The sequence below is a fragment of the Xenopus laevis genome, chromosome 6L (genome assembly GCF_017654675.1).
Source record: "Xenopus laevis strain J_2021 chromosome 6L, Xenopus_laevis_v10.1, whole genome shotgun sequence".
Classification (NCBI taxonomy): Eukaryota; Metazoa; Chordata; class Amphibia; order Anura; family Pipidae; genus Xenopus; species Xenopus laevis.
In genome coordinates, this window is record NC_054381.1 from 13,756,117 (window position 1) to 13,778,400 (window position 22,284).

The 22,284-nt window shown below is 41.2% G+C and overlaps 1 protein-coding gene across 2 annotated transcripts in view; it reads left to right on the plus strand.

Annotated features, from left to right (window-relative positions):
• Window positions 1-22,284, plus strand: part of LOC108718466 (dipeptidyl aminopeptidase-like protein 6) — an 883,060-nt gene that overhangs the window by 90,087 nt on the left and 770,689 nt on the right. Inside the window, exon 1 of one of the 2 annotated variants that reach the window (XM_041565795.1) lies at window positions 1,209-1,654. The exons of the other annotated variant lie outside the window; for it this stretch is intronic. Within the exon in view, the coding sequence (XP_041421729.1) occupies window positions 1,604-1,654 (51 nt within the window). The 5' untranslated portion in view covers window positions 1,209-1,603. Of the gene's footprint in view, window positions 1-1,208; window positions 1,655-22,284 lie in introns of those variants that run through there. 2 annotated transcript variants of the gene reach the window in all.

Below are 22,284 nucleotides of genomic sequence, written 5' to 3' on the forward strand. Positions count from 1 at the left end.
ACGTAGGGCTGCAGGGGGTTTAACTTCATGGGTCCAGGCCTTGCAAACAAAAACCCCAACCCATGTGTGTGCCCATGAGAGTTAAAGGGTCTGTTCACCTTTTAATTAACTTTTAATATTCTATAGAATGGCCCATTCTAAGCAACTTTTAAATTGGTCTTCTTTATTTTTTTTATAGATGTTTAGTTATTTGCCCGATTCTTCTCAGCTTTCAAACGGGGGTCACTGACCCCATCTAAAAACAAATGCTCTGTAAAGCTATACATTTATTTTTATTGCTACTTTTTATTACTCATCTTTCTATTCAGTCCCGCTCCTATTCATATTCCAGTCTCTTATTCAAATCAGTGCCTGGTTGCTAGGGGAATTTGGACCCTACTGCTGAAACTACAAACTGGAGAGCCGCTGAATAAAAAGCTAAATAACTCAAAAACTGCAAATAATAAAAAATGAAAAACATTTGCAAATTGTCTCAGAATATCACTCTCTACGTCCTACTGACAGTTAATTTGAAGGTGAACAACCCCTTTAATCGATGCACACACACTAGTACAAGTACGTGTGCAATTCAGCTCCGTCACTGTTCCTCTGGCGCCCTCCCCCCTCAGTCATGGGGTCTGCTTCCCTAACACCCACTGAGAGCTATCATTAAATGCCAGATACATTTTTTAATGCTACTTAATTTAAGGGTGCATCCTGCGTGGCTGCACAGAAAGCAGTGTAGTCTGCAGCATACTTCAACATGAATCGCTATTCAGCTTTGCAGAATGCAGATTTTTCTATGCATCCCGTTAGGTGGGGAGAAGCGGAGAAGGGGGTTGGCTGCAGGTTGCACATCCCTAATGTATAAAGCAATAATATATGGCAATATGTCCTTTCCATTCCCCAGGTGCATACAAAGTAGAAAGCAAATGCAATTTGTCTGTCCTCCTCTAAAACCCTCTCTGGGTAAAAATATTTTTTGGCTTAATGAAAGGATATTAAAAAAAAAGAGAAAGTGAAAGAGAGAGAGTGTGTGACATAGAGAGAGAGATATAGGGAGATGTTGTGTCTCACCAGCCTGTCAGCTCCTCTGCCCGACTCCCTGAACGTCTGCACATCTCTGCCCTTATTGGAAGTCGTCCTGTTATAGCACTCTCTCTCTCTCGCTCGCTCTCTCTCTCTCTCTCGCTCTCTCTCTCTCTCCGTTACACACACACGCGTTCTCTCTCTCATTCTCTCTCTCTCACCAGTTTGGAGTGCTGGGCCTTCTGCCACCCGTGGGGAGAAATGTCACTCTCATCCGGTGAGCAGCAGCCGTGCTGAAACCAGTCTCGCCGACACCCCCCACCCATGCGCGTGTTCTCTGTTTACCACATGTCACTGGACTGAATCTCAATCGGGGTGTTGATAAAAAGCCTCTCCTTCCCACCCTCCTAAAAAAAGAGAAAGAAAGAAGAAAAAGAAGAGAAGGGGGGGGGGAGGCCGGTAACCGATGTTATTTCGAATAAATCTCCCAAAAACAGGCAAGAGGGAGCCCAGGAAAGTCTGACGCTGAGCACTGAATGGATTGAGTGGCACCGGATAACAAGAAGCCTTAACGAAGGGGAAAACGAGGGCAAACATGAAGGAAAAGCCAATGATCAAAACAGCGAAAATGCAGGGCAACGTGATGGTAAGTGGAAGCCAACGGGGCAAGGGGCTGGTTTAGCGAGTGGGTACCTGCTACAGGGCACGAGACTTTATATACAGACAGGTAACTTCCCTTGCTGGGTACTAAGAGCTGTGGTGGAACCAGTTTAATAAGCCTGAGCTGGAGTGTGAATTGGGGTCAGGGGAACGGGCTCTGGGAAGGCTGAGAAGAGTTTGAGCAGAAAGAGTATCACTTTCATCCATCTGCGTGTGCCTGTGTCCAGGAAAGGGTTAATTTAAAATCACAGCCCGCGTCTTGCTGAGGCTGCACTTTTTATATTTGCAGTTATTTCGGTGATTGGATGAAATGGCCGTCGCGGTGCTTTGTATCCCCCCCCCGACACAAATCGATTAACCCGGTGTCCCCCCTCCCATGGCACAAGGAGTTATCATAGTTATCCATGTACAGTTTGGAACTAGATGGATTTATGGGTTTTTTTAATGGAGGTTTAAAGGAAAAGTTTACCCTTGAATTAAGTTTTACTTTGTTAGGGCTCTTACATAGGGACGGTTTTACCTGCGCTCCCCTGCGTTGCGATTTCTTCCATTCAACCGCAGGGGAGCGCAGGAATTGATGCACTCAATTATTGTGAAAGGGGCTGTATTCACACAGACGCATGGAAGCGCCAAACGCAGGTGGGACGCAGCATGTTGCATTTCACCTGCGTTCGCCACATACATGCGTCTGTGTGAGTACAGCCCCCTTCACAATGGGGCGAATTCGACCCGTTTAGTTTTGCCAAAATTCGCCGCCGGCAAAATGTCGCCGACGCCCATTAAAGTCTATGGGCGTCAAAACAATTGTTGCGCGGCAAAAATTTTTTTACGTATTTTTATTTTGATGCACAACGCCATAAAAGTCTATGGGCGTAATTTTTTCTGCCCATCCCTATTCACAATAATTGAGTGCGTCTACTCCTGCGCTACCCTGCGGCTGAATGGAAGAAAGTGCAACTCAGCGCAGGAAAAACCGCCCGTGTGTAAGAGCCCTTAGAATGGAGGCAAAGTAGAAAGCCTGTGCTTGCTGGGGTACCTAGTTGGGACATTCCAGGTGTTGGGAAACTACAACCCCCACCATTCCCATAAGTTGTCAGTGGGATACTAGGATTTCAGCTGGAGGGCTGCACTTGTTTTATGTTTACTGAAAATATCTGAGCATATGCCCTTTGTGTATTTATTAAAAGGTTACCCCTTCAACCCTTTCATCATCTTGAAATTCAACTGTTATTGTAATATGGAAGTTTGCAATTGCTCTTTTTTGCTATTCTTTCTGGGTTTTAAAGGATTTAACTATTTGCTCTGCTGCTGTCCTCTATGGAATTGTTATCTGGTAACTAGGCACCCATTTACCCTAGCAACTGGGCAGTGGTTTGAGCGATAAATTAATATAAATACAAATCTGTCCCCGGATTGCCCAGCTGCTGTTGGTGACCCCGACAACCAGAGATCCTTTACATTTGAGTTAAAATTCTAAATGAAAGACACACAGGTATAAAAATTGCACAAATATCTGTATAATAAAAGTTCATTTGAAGGTGAACTTTCCCTTTGAGTTGACTTTATCTCTTTAATATTACAAAGGGGTGGTAATAACATATAATAATAAAGCAGTAATTTGCTGTGTATGAATAACCCACAATTCCACAGTGTGTCTGTCCCCTATACTAAAGTTCTCCTGATGTTCATCTTTTGACTGATTAACTGTTGAATGGGCGGCAATTAACCCTATATTTGTCTGGTCAGGTCTCTGTTATTGAAACCTCTGGCTCCAGGTTCCTGGTTACCATGTGTAAATGATCTATTTCCCTGGCAGACAGTTCTAAGATAATTTGCTCCATCCAGGATTTGAGGAAAAACCCATCGGTGATCTATAATGAAATAAACATTCTTTGTGAGCAATGAGTAAGTTGGGTCTGATGTGAGGAACCTGCTTCCTTTTCTTTTCATTCAAATTATTTAATCTTGGAAAAATTATAATCCAGGCATACAGTAGCTTGAACCTCCATTCAATGTTGTAGGATGCCCCTGAACATCAGCAAGCACAAGGTTAAGAAAGCATACTTTCTTAGTTTAAAGAACTTGACTTTTCTGAGCAGATGAGGTTGGACCTGTGGTGATCTATGACTAATATAACGTGATGGTGAGCAATGATCATCTTGGGTGTGAAGTGAAGAAAAAGTTTCCTCTTCTTCTTTGCATTCTGCATCTTCTCCTTTACGTCTGTCAAAAGGCACGAAACTCAGCCTCCCAAATTCCCCCCTATCCTCCTATCTTTAGAACTACCTTTTTGCACATATAGGGCTAGACTTGGAGATCTATGATAGATTCATCCATGAGGGTGAGCAAAGAGTAGCTTAGGTTTGAAGTGAGGAACCTGTTAGCTTTTCTTCTTCTTTTCCGCCAGAGAGTTCTGAGTCTGTAAAAAGGCAAAGGATCAGACCCCCTACCACTTTCACCATTTTAGCATTACTGTTCTGAGCACCTGGGGTTGGACTTGATGATCTATATCCAACCCAACAGTGATGATGAGCAATTATTATCTTATGTGTGAAGTGAGGAACATGTTTCCTCTTCTTCTACGTACTCTTCTTCTTCTTCTTTTTCTTTTAAGTCTGTCAGAAGACAAAAAATCACAAAATCTCCCTATCCTCCTATCTTTAGAACTACTTTTCTACACACATAGGGCTAGACTTGGAGATCTATGATAGATCCATTCATGAGGGTGAACATAGATTAGCTTAGGTTTACAGCGAGGAACCTGTTAGCTCTTCTTTTTCTTTTTCTCCAAAGAGTTCTGAGTCTGTCAAAAGGATCGGCCCCCTAATGTAAACACCCCTACCACTTCAGCATTACTTTTCTGAGCACTTGGGGTTGGACTTGGTGATGTATACCCAACCCAACAGTTATGGTGAGCAGTGATCATCTTGAGTTTAATTATCTTCCTCTTTTTTTACTTTTGACTGATCTGACTCCTTCAAATGCCAGAGCAACAATTTCAAACTTAAATGCCCTTCTACTCTTTAGCATGTCTTTTCTGAGCATTTAGGGTTGGACTTGTTGACTTGTCTATGGCCAAGACAACAGTGATGGTGAGTAATGATTATCTTAGGTGTGAACTGAGGAATCTGTTTGCTCTACTTCTTCCTTTCATTAAGAGAGATATGAATCACAAGCCGAAACACCTTCTGTGATATAAAGGACCTTTCCCTTCCTTACTCTTCTGAGTACTTAAAGAAAGATTTGGCTTTTATGACCAAGCCACCCGTTATGGCAAGCCATGATTATCTGGGGTCTAAAGTCAGTCTCTTCCTTCAGAGAGATCTGAGTCCTTCAGAAGCCCAAGTCCCCAAATGAAAGAAACCCCCTGTCCCACCAGCCTCTTTATGATGACTTTTCTGAACTAATTGCAAAGTTCTCCTCCACATCTGCTATGGCTTTTTATCCAGACTAGTCAACAGAACAATATAACTCATGGCTTCAGCTTTAATAGGTATTTCTGGATAAGGAAATGAGTAAGTTGATTCTGGCCATTTTCCTCATACGGCTATGAAGTTTCAAGGATAACTTATAGAACATTTCTCACTATAATAAACGTTTATGGCCAAGGCCAAAACTCATGGTGGGCTGTGATTATTTTGAAGGACAGCATTTATGAGAATACAGTTGATTATGGATATCCATACATACATACATACCATTCTACTTTCTGGGACAAGCCTGAAAACATCATGTGGGGCGTATGCCCAATTATTGGGGAACAGAACATTGGTGGCACTATTTATCTCATGAATAAGGTCCTTAATGTTAATTGTAAAGGCTGAGGACTCAAGTAAACATTCTTCTCCACCATAACAGCTCAGCTGTCCTGCAAGGTAGGAGATCAAAGCATGGCAAGGCAGTGCATTTGGGTTTCTTTGGCAGGCAAAGAGTTAATTACCCAGAAGCCTTGGAAAAACAAATTGCCACTGTTTGCAGTTGGGAACATTGACTGTGTGCGTATTTTCTCAGGAAGGAATAAAATCACCTGCCGGTGTGAATCTGCTGCTGATGTATTCAGATGAACTAGATTAGAGGAAAGCCTCCTGCAGTTATCTATCTTTTGTTCAGCCGAATCTCCCATAATACCCAGCGATGGGCTGAGGATGATGGGGATTTGTGCTCGCAAGCCAAAACTGGTGAGCATGGTAGTTCAGCAAGAGCTGAAGAGGGGGAAGTATTGGTAGTGCGTCCTTTATGTACAGCATGTGGGTATTAGTGGTTTGTAAACCAAAATATATCTGAATGAAATAAAATATAATTTCAGCAAAAGCCAGAGAGGCACAGATCATCTGTCTCTAGAACATACTGTACCAGTTTCACTTAAAGGTGATTAGTGCTGTGTGATTCCATTTTATTCCTTATGCACCTCAGCTTATGTTTATTATCTTAAATTGGCTCTACGTATGGCATTACCTCTGGGGTAGAACACAGAAGTTAAGAGAATAATGTAAGCCTTGGAAGAGAGGAGGACCAGAACGTTTAATATTAGGAACTGGTGAGTAGGGAAAAAAGTGCTAAAGGAAACTGATTTTGTTTAATGTGTTAGTTGGACTTTCCTTAAAACTAAAGCAGTGAAAGTAGACATAGTGTCACATGGCCTCACAGCAATCTCTCCCTACTATACCTGCTATCCCACAGTCACACTCCCTTCCCAGAGACTATTATCCACTGTTACTATAGGCACCATCTCTCCCTACTATACCTGCTATCCCACAGTCACACTCCCTTCCCAGAGACTATTATCCCACTGTTACTATAGGCACCATCTCTCCCTACTATACCTGCTATCCCACAGTCACACTCCCTTCCCAGAGACTATTATCCACTGTTACTATAGACACCATCTCTCCCTACTATACCTGCTATCCCAAAGTCACAATCCCTTCCCAGAGACTATTATCCACTGTTACTATAGACACCATCTCTCCCTACTACACCTGCTATCCCACAGTCACACTCCCTTCCCAGAGACTATTACCCACTGTTACTATAGGCACCATCTCTCCCTACTATACCTGCTATCCCATAGTCACACTCCCTTCCCAGAGACTATTATCTGCACTGTTACTATAGGCACCATCTCTCCCTACTATACCTGCTATCCCACAGTCACACTCCCTTCCCAGAGACTATTATCCCACTATTACTATAGGCACCATCTCTCCCTACTATACCTGCTATCCCACAGTCACACTCCCTTCCCAGAGACTATTATCCACTGTTACTATAGACACCATCTCTCCCTACTATACCTGCTATCCCACAGTCACACTCCCTCCCCAGAGACTATTATCCCACTGTTACTATAGACACCATCTCTCCCTACTATACCTGCTATCCCACAGTCACACTCCCTTCCCAGAAACTATTATCCACTGTTACTATAGACACCATCTCTCCCTACTATACCCGCTATCCCACAGTCACACTCCCTCCCTCCCCAGAGACTATTATCCCACTGTTACTATAGACACCATCTCTCCCTACTATACCTGCTATCCCACAGTCACACTCCCTTCCCAGAAACTATTATCCACTGTTACTATAGACACCATCTCTCCCTACTATACCCGCTATCCCACAGTCACACTCCCTTCCCAGAGACTATTATCCACTGTTACTATAGGCACCATCTCTCCCTACTATACCTGCTATCCCACAGTCACACTCCCTTCCCAGAGACTATTATCCACTGTTACTATAGGCACCATCTCTCCCTACTATACCTGCTATCCCACAGTCACACTCCCTTCCCAGAGACTATTACCCACTGTTACTATAGACACCATCTCTCCCTACTATACCTGCTATCCCACAGTCACACTCCCTTCCCAGAGACTATTATCCACTGTTACTATAGGCACCATCTCTCCCTACTATACCTGCTATCCCACAGTCACACTCCCTTCCCAGAGACTATTATCCACTGTTACTATAGGCACCATCTCTCCCTACTATACCTGTTATCCCACAGTCACACTCCCTTCCCAGAGACTATTATCCCACTGTTACTATAGACACCATCTCTCCCTACTATACCTGTTATCCCACAGTCACACTCCCTTCCTAGAGACTATTATCCACTGTTAGTATAGACACCATCTCTCCCTACTATACCTGCTATCCCACAGTCACACTCCCTTCCCAGAGACTATTCCAAGTAAATTAGGAAACAGTTAAAATAATGTTTACGGTATAAATCTTTATTCATAATCAGCTATATCACATTCTGCTTTTTTACTGCTGAGGGAATGGCCTGTCTGTGATTAATATACACCAAACATGATGATTCAATATGTACTGACACAAACATTCATCTAGACAAAGGACTATATTCCTGTAGTATTCTTAAGGCAGGATGCTTTATGGCTTCCGAGCTATACTTTTCTATGTATACATTCGTAACCCCATCTAGGCCAGGCTAGATCTTGTCCGGCTAAGAAACGGGCAGAGCACCGGTCCTTATGTCCACACGATGGGCCTTTGCTACATGAAAGGGTAAAGGAATGGTGTTGTGCAAGTAATTGTAACAATATAAGATAACAGGTCCCTTGGGAGAAGTTAATAGGCTTGATAAAGGGTCCAGTTGGGCCCGAAACGTTGCCCTTCTGTGTTTGTATATGGGCTAATAAATCACTGAAGATTTTTATAACATTACCGGTGTGCTACTGGATTTTTTCCATTGGATGTAGAAATTGACCCAGCTTGCAGGCAAAGGTCTTCCAGTTTAGCACCTGGACCTACACAGGTGAATATAAGAGGGTAGAGCACTCCTAAATACTTGCCCTTGGGAGAAGTTAGACTCACAGCTTAAAGGGCAATTCACCTTCATTAGCAAAACTAATAAATGAAAAAAAACACAGAAACCAACTTTCATAACCTGCCAAATTTTGTAAAATAAACATGGTAATTATTGGGTTTGGCCACCAAAAAGAGCGTGGTCAAAAATTATTTTGTTGCGCGCTGCACAGCAAATCTTTTGTCCTTTTTTTTCCCAAAATGTTGGTGGATATGCGGATAGACTTGGTGGGAATCTCACTTCACCTCTGCAGCCTGGATCACCTCAGGGAATTCCTGATTCCTTTTGCACTGGGATCCCTACACTACAGGCAATATGGTCTGGGAGAGATACCTCCAAAACTGCCACTTCTATGTTGGAGCTCAAAACTGCTTTCTACCTCAGCCCTCACTGACTTACACTCCTAGAGTTTACTGTTACGGGACCTACGCTTGCCACTAACTAATGCCTCATTCACGGGGTCCTGTACTCCGACTTTACTGGATGAAGGCTCAAAGCAGACATACATCCTGTTCCTAAGGTGAAAGGCAAAGAGGAAATGCCACTCCTTTCCCAGCACTGCACCAAAGTGAGGCAGGAAGTGATCACCCTTCCTGCCAGCCAATAGCATCCATATGCAAATGAACTTACTTAGATACATTCCCCTCTACCCAGCAACTAAGGGAACTGAACCTGTAAGGATTTAAAGCCGTAGGGGCTATTAAACCTATGGGTCCCAACACTTTCCTCAGTCTTGGGGGATTCGTTTTTGGTGCATTTAGCACATGAGACAGGAACATGCTTCAGTATCGCAAATGTATGTGATTGGTTCATTTCCCTTTATTTCAGTGGAGAATGTTGTTATACAGAACCTGCAAATAAGAGGCCAAATCTAATTAGGGATTATTAGTCTGGAACGCCAATATTCAGTGTATTTAGTTAAACCCTATTGATCTCTCCAAAGTCAGTAGGTAAGTTACAAAATAATATGGTAGCTGTCGTAATGATTAAGATGTTAGAGCTCATTTACAATGTTATTGAGCAAACAAGGCACAAAAAAACCCACCGTGGTGCCGCCTGCCTTTAATGGTGCTGGATTCAGCAGTTGATGGGCAGCACTTGCTTAGAAGTGTTAGAGATGTCAGGTGACTTTTTTTTTTTGCATTTTCTACATTATTTTCTGTTTTAAAGTTGAACTAAAGTCTAAAATACAATAATGCTAGAAATGCTGTATTTTATATACTAAACATAAACATGAAGTTACTGCACTGGAAGCCTAATTAAACAAACGATTTATGCTTTCAAAGTTGGCCACAGGGGTTTATCTTGTAACTATGTTAAACATCTTTGCAAGACCAAGACCATGCACATGCTCAGTGTGGTCTGGGCTTCATTTGAGAGGTTAAGCCTAGGGATCATCATAAATTATCAAGACAGCACAAGTCAAATAATATTTGTCATAGAAGCCCATACAGCAAGATTGATTAATTATCAGAATATGCAGACGGCACTTGGTCTGTGGATATGAATCTCTACACAGTCGCCGACTGCTCCACAGGGAAAATAACAAAGCTGCTTGAGTTTCCCTGATCGTTTCCCTGCAGAGCAGTTAGGGAAGTTAGAAGTTTCCTATCCACAGCAGTCAGAGCAAGTAAAACGAAGGGGGAATCCACTGCATACAGTCAGGTTTATTATAAAAACAGTAGACATTTTTTAATTAAAGTATATTGGAGATAGATTTCTTTTTCATTAAAGAAAGTAAAAATGGAATTTTACATATTTTTTTTACTTTAAATACCCTTTAAGTAGTATCTGAGCCATTTGTGGTTTTAGATTACTCACACCAGAATTTCAGCTCAGCAGCTCTCCGCAGGGTGTCAGCGACTGTAGGGTTAACTGACTGTACAGGTGGTGCATAGTCAGTAAAGGTCAACCAGTGTTCTACACCAATGCCACTATTTCCTACTTGCAGAAACTGTGCAATAAAACAAGTCGGGAAAAAAATCAGTTTAACGCATTAGGGCTACGAAATCCCTTCCATTGTATCAAGCCGATCAGCAATTTGTGCTAACAATTCATGTGACTATGATCCAATTGTGCTGACCTGCAGAACGCCTGATGATAATAAATTGATAGTTTTCTGCCAGGTGCAGCTGCATTTCTGTGTTTAGCCTGAAAAATATTAGTCAACGTCAATGGAAAGAAATTCAATTTATATTACCATCATGTGTCCAGTTATTGGATGTTATATGGTTATTATTAAGCAGATTTGCTTGTTCCACATAATATAGTTTTGCTCTTTAATCAGCTCTGGAAAACACTAGGAAAGACCGACAGGAATAAAGGGAGACTCCCTTTAGTAAGAAATTGTTCCCCAAGTGGTAGTAAAATATTTTGGGGGTCATTTATTATAGGGTAAATCAATTTGGGAGTAGACCTGTCAATCAAGCTGTCTAGGAAGCTGCCATAAGGTAAGTGATTCTCAGATATCACAGTACTTACCAAGGAACTGAGCACTTAGTGGTTAACCTGCAGGTTGCATGGAGGACATTTGGATTTGGGTATGGATTTGGGCATAGATGTGGGTTGGCAGGTCTGTTTTTTTTGTGGGTTGCAGATCTTATCTACAAGTTTTACTCTTTTAGGGCAGAGACACATGTGGAGATTGGGGAGATTCAGTTGCCTAGCAACAAATCGCCTCTTCTGGCGATTAATCTCCTCAAACTGCCTTCCTGTTGACTAGAATCTAAATTGCAGACAGGATGGCACTCGAAGTGCCTCGTTTTCCGAAGTCGCCCAAAGTTGCCTCACAAGGAAACTTCGGGCGACTTCAGAAAACGAAGCACTCCGAGTGCCAACCCGCGGGCGATTTAGATTCTAGCCGGTGGGAAGTCATTGAGAGGAGATTAGCCCCCCAAAGAAGAGGTGATTTGTCGCCAGGCAACTGAATCCCCCTGAATCTCCACGTGTGTCTCTGCCCTTATAAAATATTTTTAACTTTTTTTGTCCCCACCCACAGATGTCACTTCCGGTTTACAGCAACAGCACTTGATGTTTCATGGTGGTTAGCAGGGCGCAGATGGGGTTGCGTATAAGGCAGTTGCAGGTCAGGTAGAGGGTCCAAACAGGTAAAAATATGGGTTGCAGTTCCCAGGTGTGGGTTGTGGGTCATGGGTTTGTGTTGGGTTTTCAAAAAATTTTTTCGATCAGGGTTAATTTACGGTATGGACACATTCATTAATTAAAGTTGCCCTTGGAGGTAGGACGTCTGTCCCACTTTCTATTGAGACGCTTGGAATCCTGGCACTATCAGCACCGTGAAGGTTGTGGTAGCTCCAGGGTTTCCAAAGTGGACTATGTCAATAGGATCATTGTATTTGTGCCTAAAGAATTAGACACAGAAGTCATTTTGATGCTGATGATGGCATCCGGACAATTTCAGTGCAATCGCATCAGGCACATCTCTACTTAATTATGTTGGCATTGTGGAAAAACACTGCATTCTGGGTAGACAAACATGATGATTTGCACACGTAAATGAGCATTCTTATGGTTGAAACTTTCAGCTCTTGGGCTGCTCCCTTTTCTTTGGTTAGAGGGGTGTGCCCTGGTATCAATTAATAAGCCCGTTGAAGGGTTTCCCATTGGAATAATCTCTATGGTCCAGGGAAATCAATATTAAAAAAAAAATCACCTTATCTCAAGAAATCTATTTTACATTGCTTTCATCTGGAAAGAATCTCTTCAAATTTTTTACGGTCTGGACCAAATTCCACCTTCCTGTCTGACCACTGGAAAGAGAGCAGTCCAGGAGTATCAAGTATTAAAAATAACAGTTTTGTGACCCTACTCAACCAGAATGCCATAGTGAGCTTCATGAAAAGGTCAATAGTGGACATGTTATTTAAGGTTATAACCCGTGTTTCTTCTAGAAGGGTGTGAAAGCATAGACTAGACCAGTGGGTGGCTTCCTATCATAGAGCCGTCCTTTCCTGTTGGGGAAGAGCTTCCTCGAAACAACATGGCAGTTAGATAATACAAACTCGATGGGATTTATTGGTTAAACCAGCCATATGCCCTTTCAGCTAAAGGCTCCCACTAACAACTATGTGCCTATAAAAACCTGGTCTGAAATATTTATATCCATGTGTAGTTGGGAAGTTATAATAATTGACCTACAAAGATTCTTTTAATACCAAGCATAAATTAAGTATATTCATTTAATAAAAATCATTGGCAATCAACATCTTTTTTTTTTTTTTAGTCTTTGTGAAGGTCCTTCACCACCAGCGAGTAATAAATCAATAAAATGCAAGTTAAATGTTGCTATCATCATAACTCATCTGAGTTCTCCCTTATTCAAAGCTACCATGGATAATTATAAAGAAAAGAAGTGATTAAACCTGGGGAATGAAGACATTTGGCATTCTTAAAAGAGGATTTGAGTGACACATTGCAGAGGGATTCTGTGGATCACTGTTCTGCATCTACAAAGGCTTTTGTGTTTGTGTCGGGCTCCAGCTAAAGAAGGGAGTTAAAAGGGAAGACTCTTAGAGGACACACTTGTGCACATGCCAGCAATCACTATGGTTTGATAAGAATATTCAAAAAGTTCATAGTTGTATCCAGGCAAAAAGATCAGTACAGGTAGCGAGTAATAAAGTCAAGGCAGGAGGTCAGGAACCAATGGATCAAGGCAAAATTTTGAAAGACAGACCTATATTTGGGCATTGAACCCGGGTCTCTGGCGTCCTCATTTTTTGAACTTTGATCCCAAACACGCCATGGTACAATGATGTAATACACGTCCATGGGTGCCACCATCTTGAATATGAAGCAGAGGACTTAAAGGGACATTGTAATTTTCTATGTCTCCCTTTGGATTTGTCCAATGGAAATAGTAATATATGGAATGCAATTATTCATTTCTACTTTCCCCCACCACCGTAGATACTATGCTGACTCATAGGGGTACATTTATCAAAGAGTGAAATTCCGCCACTAGAGCGAAATTCCGCAGCTCTCAATTCATTTCTATGGGATTCTGAAAGGCGTATTTATCAATGGGTGAAAGTGAATGTTCACCCTTTGATAAATACGCCTATAAAAATCCCATAGAAATGAATGGAGAGTGGCGGAATTTCACTCTAGTGGCGGAACTTCACTATTAACTTCACTCTTTGATAAATATACCCCATAATGCCTCACATAGGCAATCATTTCCTTTCAGCTTGACCACACATTGAGTTATTATCCCATTACAAGAGACAGCCTTGCATTCCATGGGCATGGCAGCCAAGGGTACGGCATGGCATCATTGAGCAAATAGATAGCCAACTGATTACTAAAACATGCCAGCATATATTTTACCCTGTACTAAACACACGTCATATGCTTGATTTACCAAAAAGCCTCTCCATAGCTGTTTAGACTTGGTTTCACCCTCACAGTCCTTCCCATGCAATATCCCAAACTCCCTTGTGAAAGTAGAACAAAGCCTCAGTTTCACCTCTGTTGTGGGAAATCTCCAACGGAACCAACGGAACAGAGCACATAGTTTCCCTATTAGATATTAATCATATTGTCAGACGAAGTCAGGTGGCAGATCCACTTTTAATAGATCAGCACTTTTTCCTCGTAAACTTTAGAGATGCTAACCAATATCAGTCTGTTCCTAAATCCCACTACTGTACACCTTCTCTAATTAATCATTGCTTTCACCCCCTACTGAAATTTACACTCTTGTGCTACCTTGTATCATCTAATCCCTCTGAAGTGTAGCTTGCAGAACCTTTGCATCATTTTTACCCATAAAAAGGAGATTGCTGTAGTACAAAACACAGGGCAAAGAAACCTTTTATGCTCTCAACTTATCAGTCCCTACTTGAAGTTTTTAAGGACACTCTAATGGTGTTTGTTTTGCTCCATTATCCACCCCATTCAAAATCTCTTGGGGTGATGTACGAGGCTCGTCTGCTGCCAAATTCATCTCAGCGATAAGAATTTGTCTTTAGAACATGACTTGATTTTAATTTCCCATGGTCTATGCGCTTATACTATACTTCATGTCAACCACAGATGGAGCTCAATCTATACCAAATGATTTCTCATGCTAGCAAGTATAGTTAGATTTTCTAAAATGGATCCCTAGGGGTAAATTTGATTCAGACAACGTCCACAATAACAGTTCAAAATGGATCAAGCAAATTAATTGAATTATAAATTCTTATAAATCCAGTTTACATCATGTAATTATTTTACCCTATGCAAGATATCTGGAGAAGTTAGATGGTCCATGCTCCATCTGCTGATCATTAGTTATCCCAATAGACACTTCTAGATGTTCCTCTTGGATTCATTGAGGGGAAGTACTTTGCATGGACCATAGATTCTATAAACAATGGGTAATGCGAATTTGACTGAGGTTTAGCTCTGTAGGACAAGAAGTCCAAGCATGCCACAAAAGAAAATATCCTGGAGGAGACAGAGGAAGTCTTAGTTGTACAAGACCTGGAGGGCCTCAGGTTTTATCATCCTTGAAAATGACCATTGCCATTCATTATGCCAGTTCATACAGCTATCCTCATAGCTTGCATCTGCATGATCCATCTTTCTTCAAGTAGTAAGCTAATTCTTCCACCTCCCTTCTATGCAACTGGTTAATAATAATAATGGTGCTATACAGAGAAATCTCAGGAACTTTTGGACAGGCTTGGTTCCAAAAAGTTATCTTAGATATGACCTCAAAGCCGATAGCTGGACATGACTAAGCTTGGTAATACTCAGGGCTGGATTTACATAGCGAGCACCACTAGCCGTGGGTGTGGTTGGGCAGCATGCCACCCCTAAATATCTGCTGCCCTTGGCCTGGGTCTTGGTGGCCCTTCCACAAATCGGGGCCTGTTCATACTATGCATGTAATGTAGTGGTTTCCAAACTGTGAGACTGGTCCTATCTCAAAGTCAAGTTACAGTGGATTTTTGGAGAATGACTATTTGCTCTACAAAAAACTTCTGGAAGCCTAGATGTGAGTTAAATTAGGGTCACATTTGGGATAAATATTTGTTTTATGTATTTAAAGGGATACTGTCATGGGAAAAAAACTTTTTTTTCAAAATGAATCGGTTAATAGTGCTTCTCCAGCAGAATTTTGCACTGAAATCCATTTCTCAAAGGAGCAAACAGATTTTTTTATATTCAATTTTGAAATCTGACATGGGGCTAGACATTTTGTCAATTTCCCAGCTGCCCCAGTTATATGACTTGTGCCTGCACTTTAGGAGAGAAATGCTTTCTGGCAGGCTGCTGTATTTCCTTCTCAATGTAACTGAATGTGTCTCAGTGGGACATGGGTTTTTACTATTGAGTGTTCTTCTTAGATCTACCAGGCAGCTGTTATCTTGTGTTAGGGAGCTGCTATCTGGTTACCTTCCCATTGTTCTTTTGTTTTGGCTGCTGGGGGGGGAAAAGGGAGGGGGTGATATCACTCCAACTTGCAGTACAGCAGTAAAGTGTGGTTGGATGTTTTTTCCCATGACAGTATCCCTTTAAGGACCTATGGTTGTCTTTTATTACAGGGAGTATAGGACTCATTTCAGACTCTGGAGGTTACCAAGGAAAAATATGTATTGTATATCCTCCACATTAATGATGCGGTCAACAGATTTTTTTTGGAGGGGAGAGGTCTAATCTTAAACAAGGATGTCAGAATTCGGAGTAAACTAAGTAGTTGGTATAGTAAAGTCAATCCATATTTTTAAATTTCCTTCTGTTATTTCAATGTAGTTCTTTGTGCTGGCCGCCTTTCAGAAATATATTAACGTATACAACACACAAAACCTTAAAACCAAGAAAATAATATATATTATTTTAATCTTTAAGTTACTGCACTTTTTATTGCCTTTCTACAGAGAATGTGGCAGTATAAATTTTAGGGCTCTTTGTTACCTTTGGTAATTGAGAGTCGACAAAAGTAATGGAAACGCCAATGTCTACTGCCTAATACACTTTAAATGATTTGTTTTTATAATCAGATCTTAAAAGGGAAAAATGTTTATGCTTATGCCTGAAGGAGGAGGAGGAAGGTAAGGTTTAGTAGTATTGTAAAATAGATATATTGTTTCTCATTGGCTTGTTCACTGTTTTCATTTTTCATTTGTCCTATGTGTATTGAGATAACCTTGGCATATATGAGAATTAAGGGTAAATATGCTAATATTCATTTGCTGCTTTAGGGCTAATTCCTAAAACTGTGTTAAATAAAATAGTTACAACGTTTTGTCCAAATATAGTTCAGTCAAATGAAGACTCATTGGGATGTATGTAGACATCATTCCCAAGATATTAATCAATAAAATTGTTTTGTGATGGCATCATAGCCAATCATCCAAAATGGAATACTGGGTCAATCAGTTGACTTAATGGAGTCATCCATCAACATGGAATACTGGGTCAACCAATGATCACTCAATGAGGGATCGCTGGATCTGAAAATGCTGTGCACTACACAATAAAAGAATAACTGGATGATGAATTTGATTCTCCAGAGTGAAGTTGTTTTGATGATTTAATTAATTAACATTGGGATATCATCACCTAGTTTGTAAGATTACCTTTGGATCAACCAATGACTTGATTCATGGTGTGGGGTTGGAGTCATTCACCAACATGAAATACTAGATGAACCAATGACTTGATTTAGAGTGTGGATGGAGTCATCCACTACCGTGGAATACTGGGTCAACCAATGACTTGATTTAGAATGATGATGGAGTCATCCATCACCGTTGAATACTGATTCAACTAATGACTTGATTCAGAGTGTAGATAGAGCCATCCACCACCATGGAATACTGGGTCAACCAATGACTTAATTTCAGAGTGAGGATGGAGTCATCATCACCCTTGAACACTGATTCAACCAATGACTTGATTCAAAGTGTAGATAGAGTCATCAACCACCATGAAATACTGGGTCAGTCAATGACTTGATTCAGAAAGGGATAGAGTCAACCACCACCACATAATACTGGTCACCTTATAACTTGATTCAGAGTATGGATGGAGTCATCCTCCAACATGGAAGTGGATGGTCCTTATCTTGTGTTTAGCGATGTTTATTTGTCTGCCAATCAGCGGGATATCAGATTGTCTAAGAATTACATTTAATTTAGTTTGTTGTAAAAATTCAATTTACAAATACTGTATCTCTATTGTGTAGGGTTAGAGAAAAGAGAATACATTGTCCACCAAAAAGTGCTACCCACAGTGGCTCTGCCTTGCAGTCCTTGGGTTCGATTCCAACTTGGGCAAGGAGTGTGTATGTTTTCCCATTGTAAGTTTCCCTGGGTACTCCAGTTCCTCTCACACTCCAAATATTGATAAATCTAACCCTAATGTGTAATATGTATCTAGAACGAGGTGTGTAACTGTGTTTGTGCAATATAAATAAATAGTAAACTCTATGAACATAATTAGCTGTACACTCATACTGTACTGTCTAGGATACTCAATATGGCAGCTCCAACCCCACATGTATTCTGGAATAAAGCATTCTAGTCACCCAAGACTTAGCATGACACTTGGAAGTTAAACCCAAAGCAAAGAAAAAAAAAACAAATAGTATTCATCTGTTTGAAAACAAACATATTGTTGCTATGGGTTACTAGACCTGATTCCATTATGCTTGGGCATAGCTGGGAGGGATATGTTTTCCTGCTTGGAACAGCTGCAATATTAACATGAGTTTAAAGCCACTCCACACTAAAAGAGTCACAACATGAATCAATAATTGTTTATCAAGTCTCTCTGGAAAGTTTTACCTGAATTATGTGCTTGTTTGAAGCAACACGTTCAGATTTGCTACTGACTGCTGCACAGTAAATTGGTAATAACAATGGGAAAAAGTCATTATACACTGTTCTGTCAGAGCTTGCATGAAACTACTCATAGCAACCAATCCGATCATTACTTTCATGTTTTAACTTTTAATAGCCTGGTCAAAACTATTTGCTAATTGGTTGCTATGGGTAATTTTATTGGTGCAAATTAGTTCTAAAGTATTCTGCTGTTTATTTAGCACTATCTGAGCAGACCTTGGATGTTCTAATGTTATGATTGGATACAGGTTGGTCTAGCCCTGTGATCATTCTAATGTTCTTATTGGATACAGGTTGGTTTTGCCCTGTGTTCCTTCCAATTTTCTGATTGTATACAAGTTAGTCTAGCCCTGAGATCATTCTAATGCTCTGATTGGATACAGGCTGGTCTAGCCCTGAGATCATTCTAATGCTCTGATTGGATATAGGTTTGTGTAGCCCTGTGATCATTCTAATATTCTGATTGGATACAGATTACTCTAGCCCTGAGATCATTCTAATGCTTTGATTGGATACAGGTTGGTCTAGCCCTGTGATCATTCTAATGCTCTGATTGGATACAGGTTGGTCTAGCCCTGTGATCATTCTAATATTCTAATTGGATACAGATTGCTCTAGCCCTGTAATCATTCTACTGTCCTGATTGGCTACAGAATAGTTTAGCCCATAAATACTTGCATAATCTCTGAGGCAAAGGGTATTCTGGGCCCTTGGGACAAGCTCTGAGCCCTTTCAGTTTTTTCATTTTTTTTTCTTTTTAAGGAATTTCTTGCTGTTTGTACCAACACAATAACCTGATCTTACTTATGACCAATGCTGACGGTGCAGTTTGAATAAAATACCGATAGAGTTTAATGACAAGGTTGGCTGTGCTGGATTTTTGCATTATGCCAGCCAGAGGAGTAAATATGCAATATATATTCATTTAAATAATTGATTCAAGTAAAAACCACTAATATATAAATCATCTTAAGAGGTGATTGTTGTACTAGTTCCAGAAAAGCTTGATACATCACATTTGGTACTGCTATACATACATTATATATACAGCCAAGCAGCCCTAATTTCTAAATCATTATTTACAATTATAACAGTATGGTGACCTGGGCAAATGTTGAGCATTTTATTACATAACCTTTTATACACTAAATGGCCACATTTCTGAGGGTGGCTGCGTGTCCAATTTATCATTCCCAAATCAAGGGGATTCATATGAAGTTGTTCCTTCCTTTGCTGCTACAACAGCCCCTACTCCTCCCATCCCATTAGGAGTTGGAACATTGTTGGTGGGATTCTCTTCCATTCAGCCACAAGAGCATAATGGTGGCCATACACGGGCAGATAAAGCTGCCGATATCGGTCGTTTGGACCGATTTGACAGCTTATCTGCCCGTGTATGGGGGCTTCAGATATCGATCGGGAAGGTTGGATTTTTCCCCGACCGACCCGTCGGAGCTGCTTGGCGCATCGTAATTCGATCGTTCGGACATACGGCCCCCGAAATAGCCATGCGGTTTAGTGGCATATCGGGGAAAGATCCGCTCGTTTGGCGATGTCGCCAAACGAGCGGATCTTTGAGTCTATGGCCACCTTTAGTCAGGTTCTGTCTCCCAGTTTCCAGACCAGAGTTCAAGGCAAGTCAAGTTCTTCCAGTCTCTTCTCAGTAAACCATTACATTCTGTATGGACTTTAATTTGTACATACGCGTATTTTTGTGCTGAAACAAGAAAGGGCCTTACCCAAACTGTTAGAATAAAGTAGGAAGCAAAGAATTTTCAAGATTCTCACTATTATATGTAGTGGCACTTGCGTCAGCAATGATATGTCAATATAGGTTGAAAGACACTTGTCTATTCAGCTCCACCTTTTATGTCAAAGTGAAACCTGCCTAACTAGTTGATCCAGAGGAAGAAAAATAAACCCTCCTATAGCCAGTTGCTTTTACTACTGACTCCAAGATGGGAATCAGACCAGTCCCTAGTAAACCCATATTTCCTTACTTGCCAAAAAGCCATCAAACTCCCCCCTTGAAGTTATCTAATGTATCTGCCAGTACAACTAATTCAGGAAGAGAATTCCACAGGTCTCACTGTAAAAGATGGAACCTCCTTTCTTATAATCAGTGTCTGCTGGAAGGACCTACTCGTAAATAAAATCAAATAGTTTATTCATTTGTCCCCTTATATATATATACATACATACATAGCACCTCTTCTCCAGCATACATAGCCTAAACTTGGCCAAACCTTTATCATAACTGAGACTTTCCATATCCTTCAGTTCCAGCTTAGTTGACCTTCTTTGTTTTTCTTGCACAGGACTCGAGTATTAATGAAAGTTGAGCAATAATACAACACCCAGGGGCGTAACTACAGAGGAAGCAGACCCTGCGGCTGCAGGGGGGCCCAGAGGTATAGGGGGCCCCATGAGGTCCTCATTATTGAGCAAATCTCAACATATACTGGTAAAACAGGGCAACCTTTGGATATGTTGGGGGCCCTAAAATTAATTTGCTGTGGGGCCCAGTAATAACTAGTTATGCCACTGACAACACCTCTATTCCTCCTCTTCCAATTACCACCTTTCCCCTGACTAATTCTCTACCTTCCATCACCGCTGCCCCTGCAAAATGCTGATCCATGCACCGCCAGTGACCAACTACAAGCAGCCCCCCAACTTTTTCTAAATGTTCTAACTTTATTACATTCATCATATTCAGTGCTGATAGTTTCCAAAAATATCTTTGTGGCACACAAACATGTCTAATTCCTTAGCATGTGCCGTGCTCCCTGGAGCTGAGACATCGTACTCGGAGTATGAAAAGCCTGTGAGCACAAGAACATAGCCGGAGTGCTAAGCACGGCCCCAAACTATAATTGCCTGTACACAAAGCATGCAGCTTTCCCTCCTTCCATTCTCTAAACCCCCTCATTCCTTACAGACACATTCTTATCAGTTCTTGTTGCCATGTTTCCACATTGTTTCCCATTCAGCGGATTTATATGTCCGCACTTCAGTGCCCATAGCAGGTGCCATTGTGCCAGAACGGAAACAAATGATGTGCTTTTTTAGTTTGCCTGTCCTTTGTAGATGCACATTTTATTATACATTGTGCCAAAATGAGGAAAAAAAGGGGTTTATATCTGTGCTTTGTTATACAGTGTCATACTGAAAGAGGCAAGGACATTTAATGAATTCTAATGGAAAGATGTCCTTGGAGCTTAGTGTTGTAGCTTTATACTAATGGCTCTTCCATCTGGGCTAGGACTTTTCACAGTAAAGCTTTGTGTGACTCAAAACTCTTAGGGGGTAATACCACTCTGCCTCAAGGTGACCATGGGCCCTAATTTGCCCTAAATGATCAACCATTGCAGGTGATTGCCACTTAGAAACATGCCAGAAGAGAGTTATATACCCACATGGAGAAAGCAGTGAGGACTCGCCTCATAATCAGGTCCTGCTTTGTGCCCCTTTAGCATTGAACATGGTACATACTGTAGTCACTCACCTTTAGTTTAAGCAATATATTAGACACTATATATTTCATCCTAATTGGCCTTTGGGCTGCAGCGTTGGACCCCATTGGTGGGGGGAGGCAGCCCCACATTTTTGAGATACATTGTTACTCACCAACCCCTTGAATGTTGCTCCCAGTGGCCTCAAAGTAGGGGCTTATTCCTGGTTTGGAGGCAAGTTTTGGTTGCATAAACCCAGATATATTACCAGAGTCTCCTGTAGGCTGCCAGTTTACATAGGGGCTGCAAAATAGCCAATCACAGTCCATATCTGGCACTCCAGTGACTTTTTTTTCATGCTTGTGTTGCTCCCCGACTCTTTTTCATGCTTGTGTTGCTCCCCAACTCTTTTTCATGCTTGTGTTGCTCCCCAAATATTTTTGATGCTTATGTTGCTCCCCAA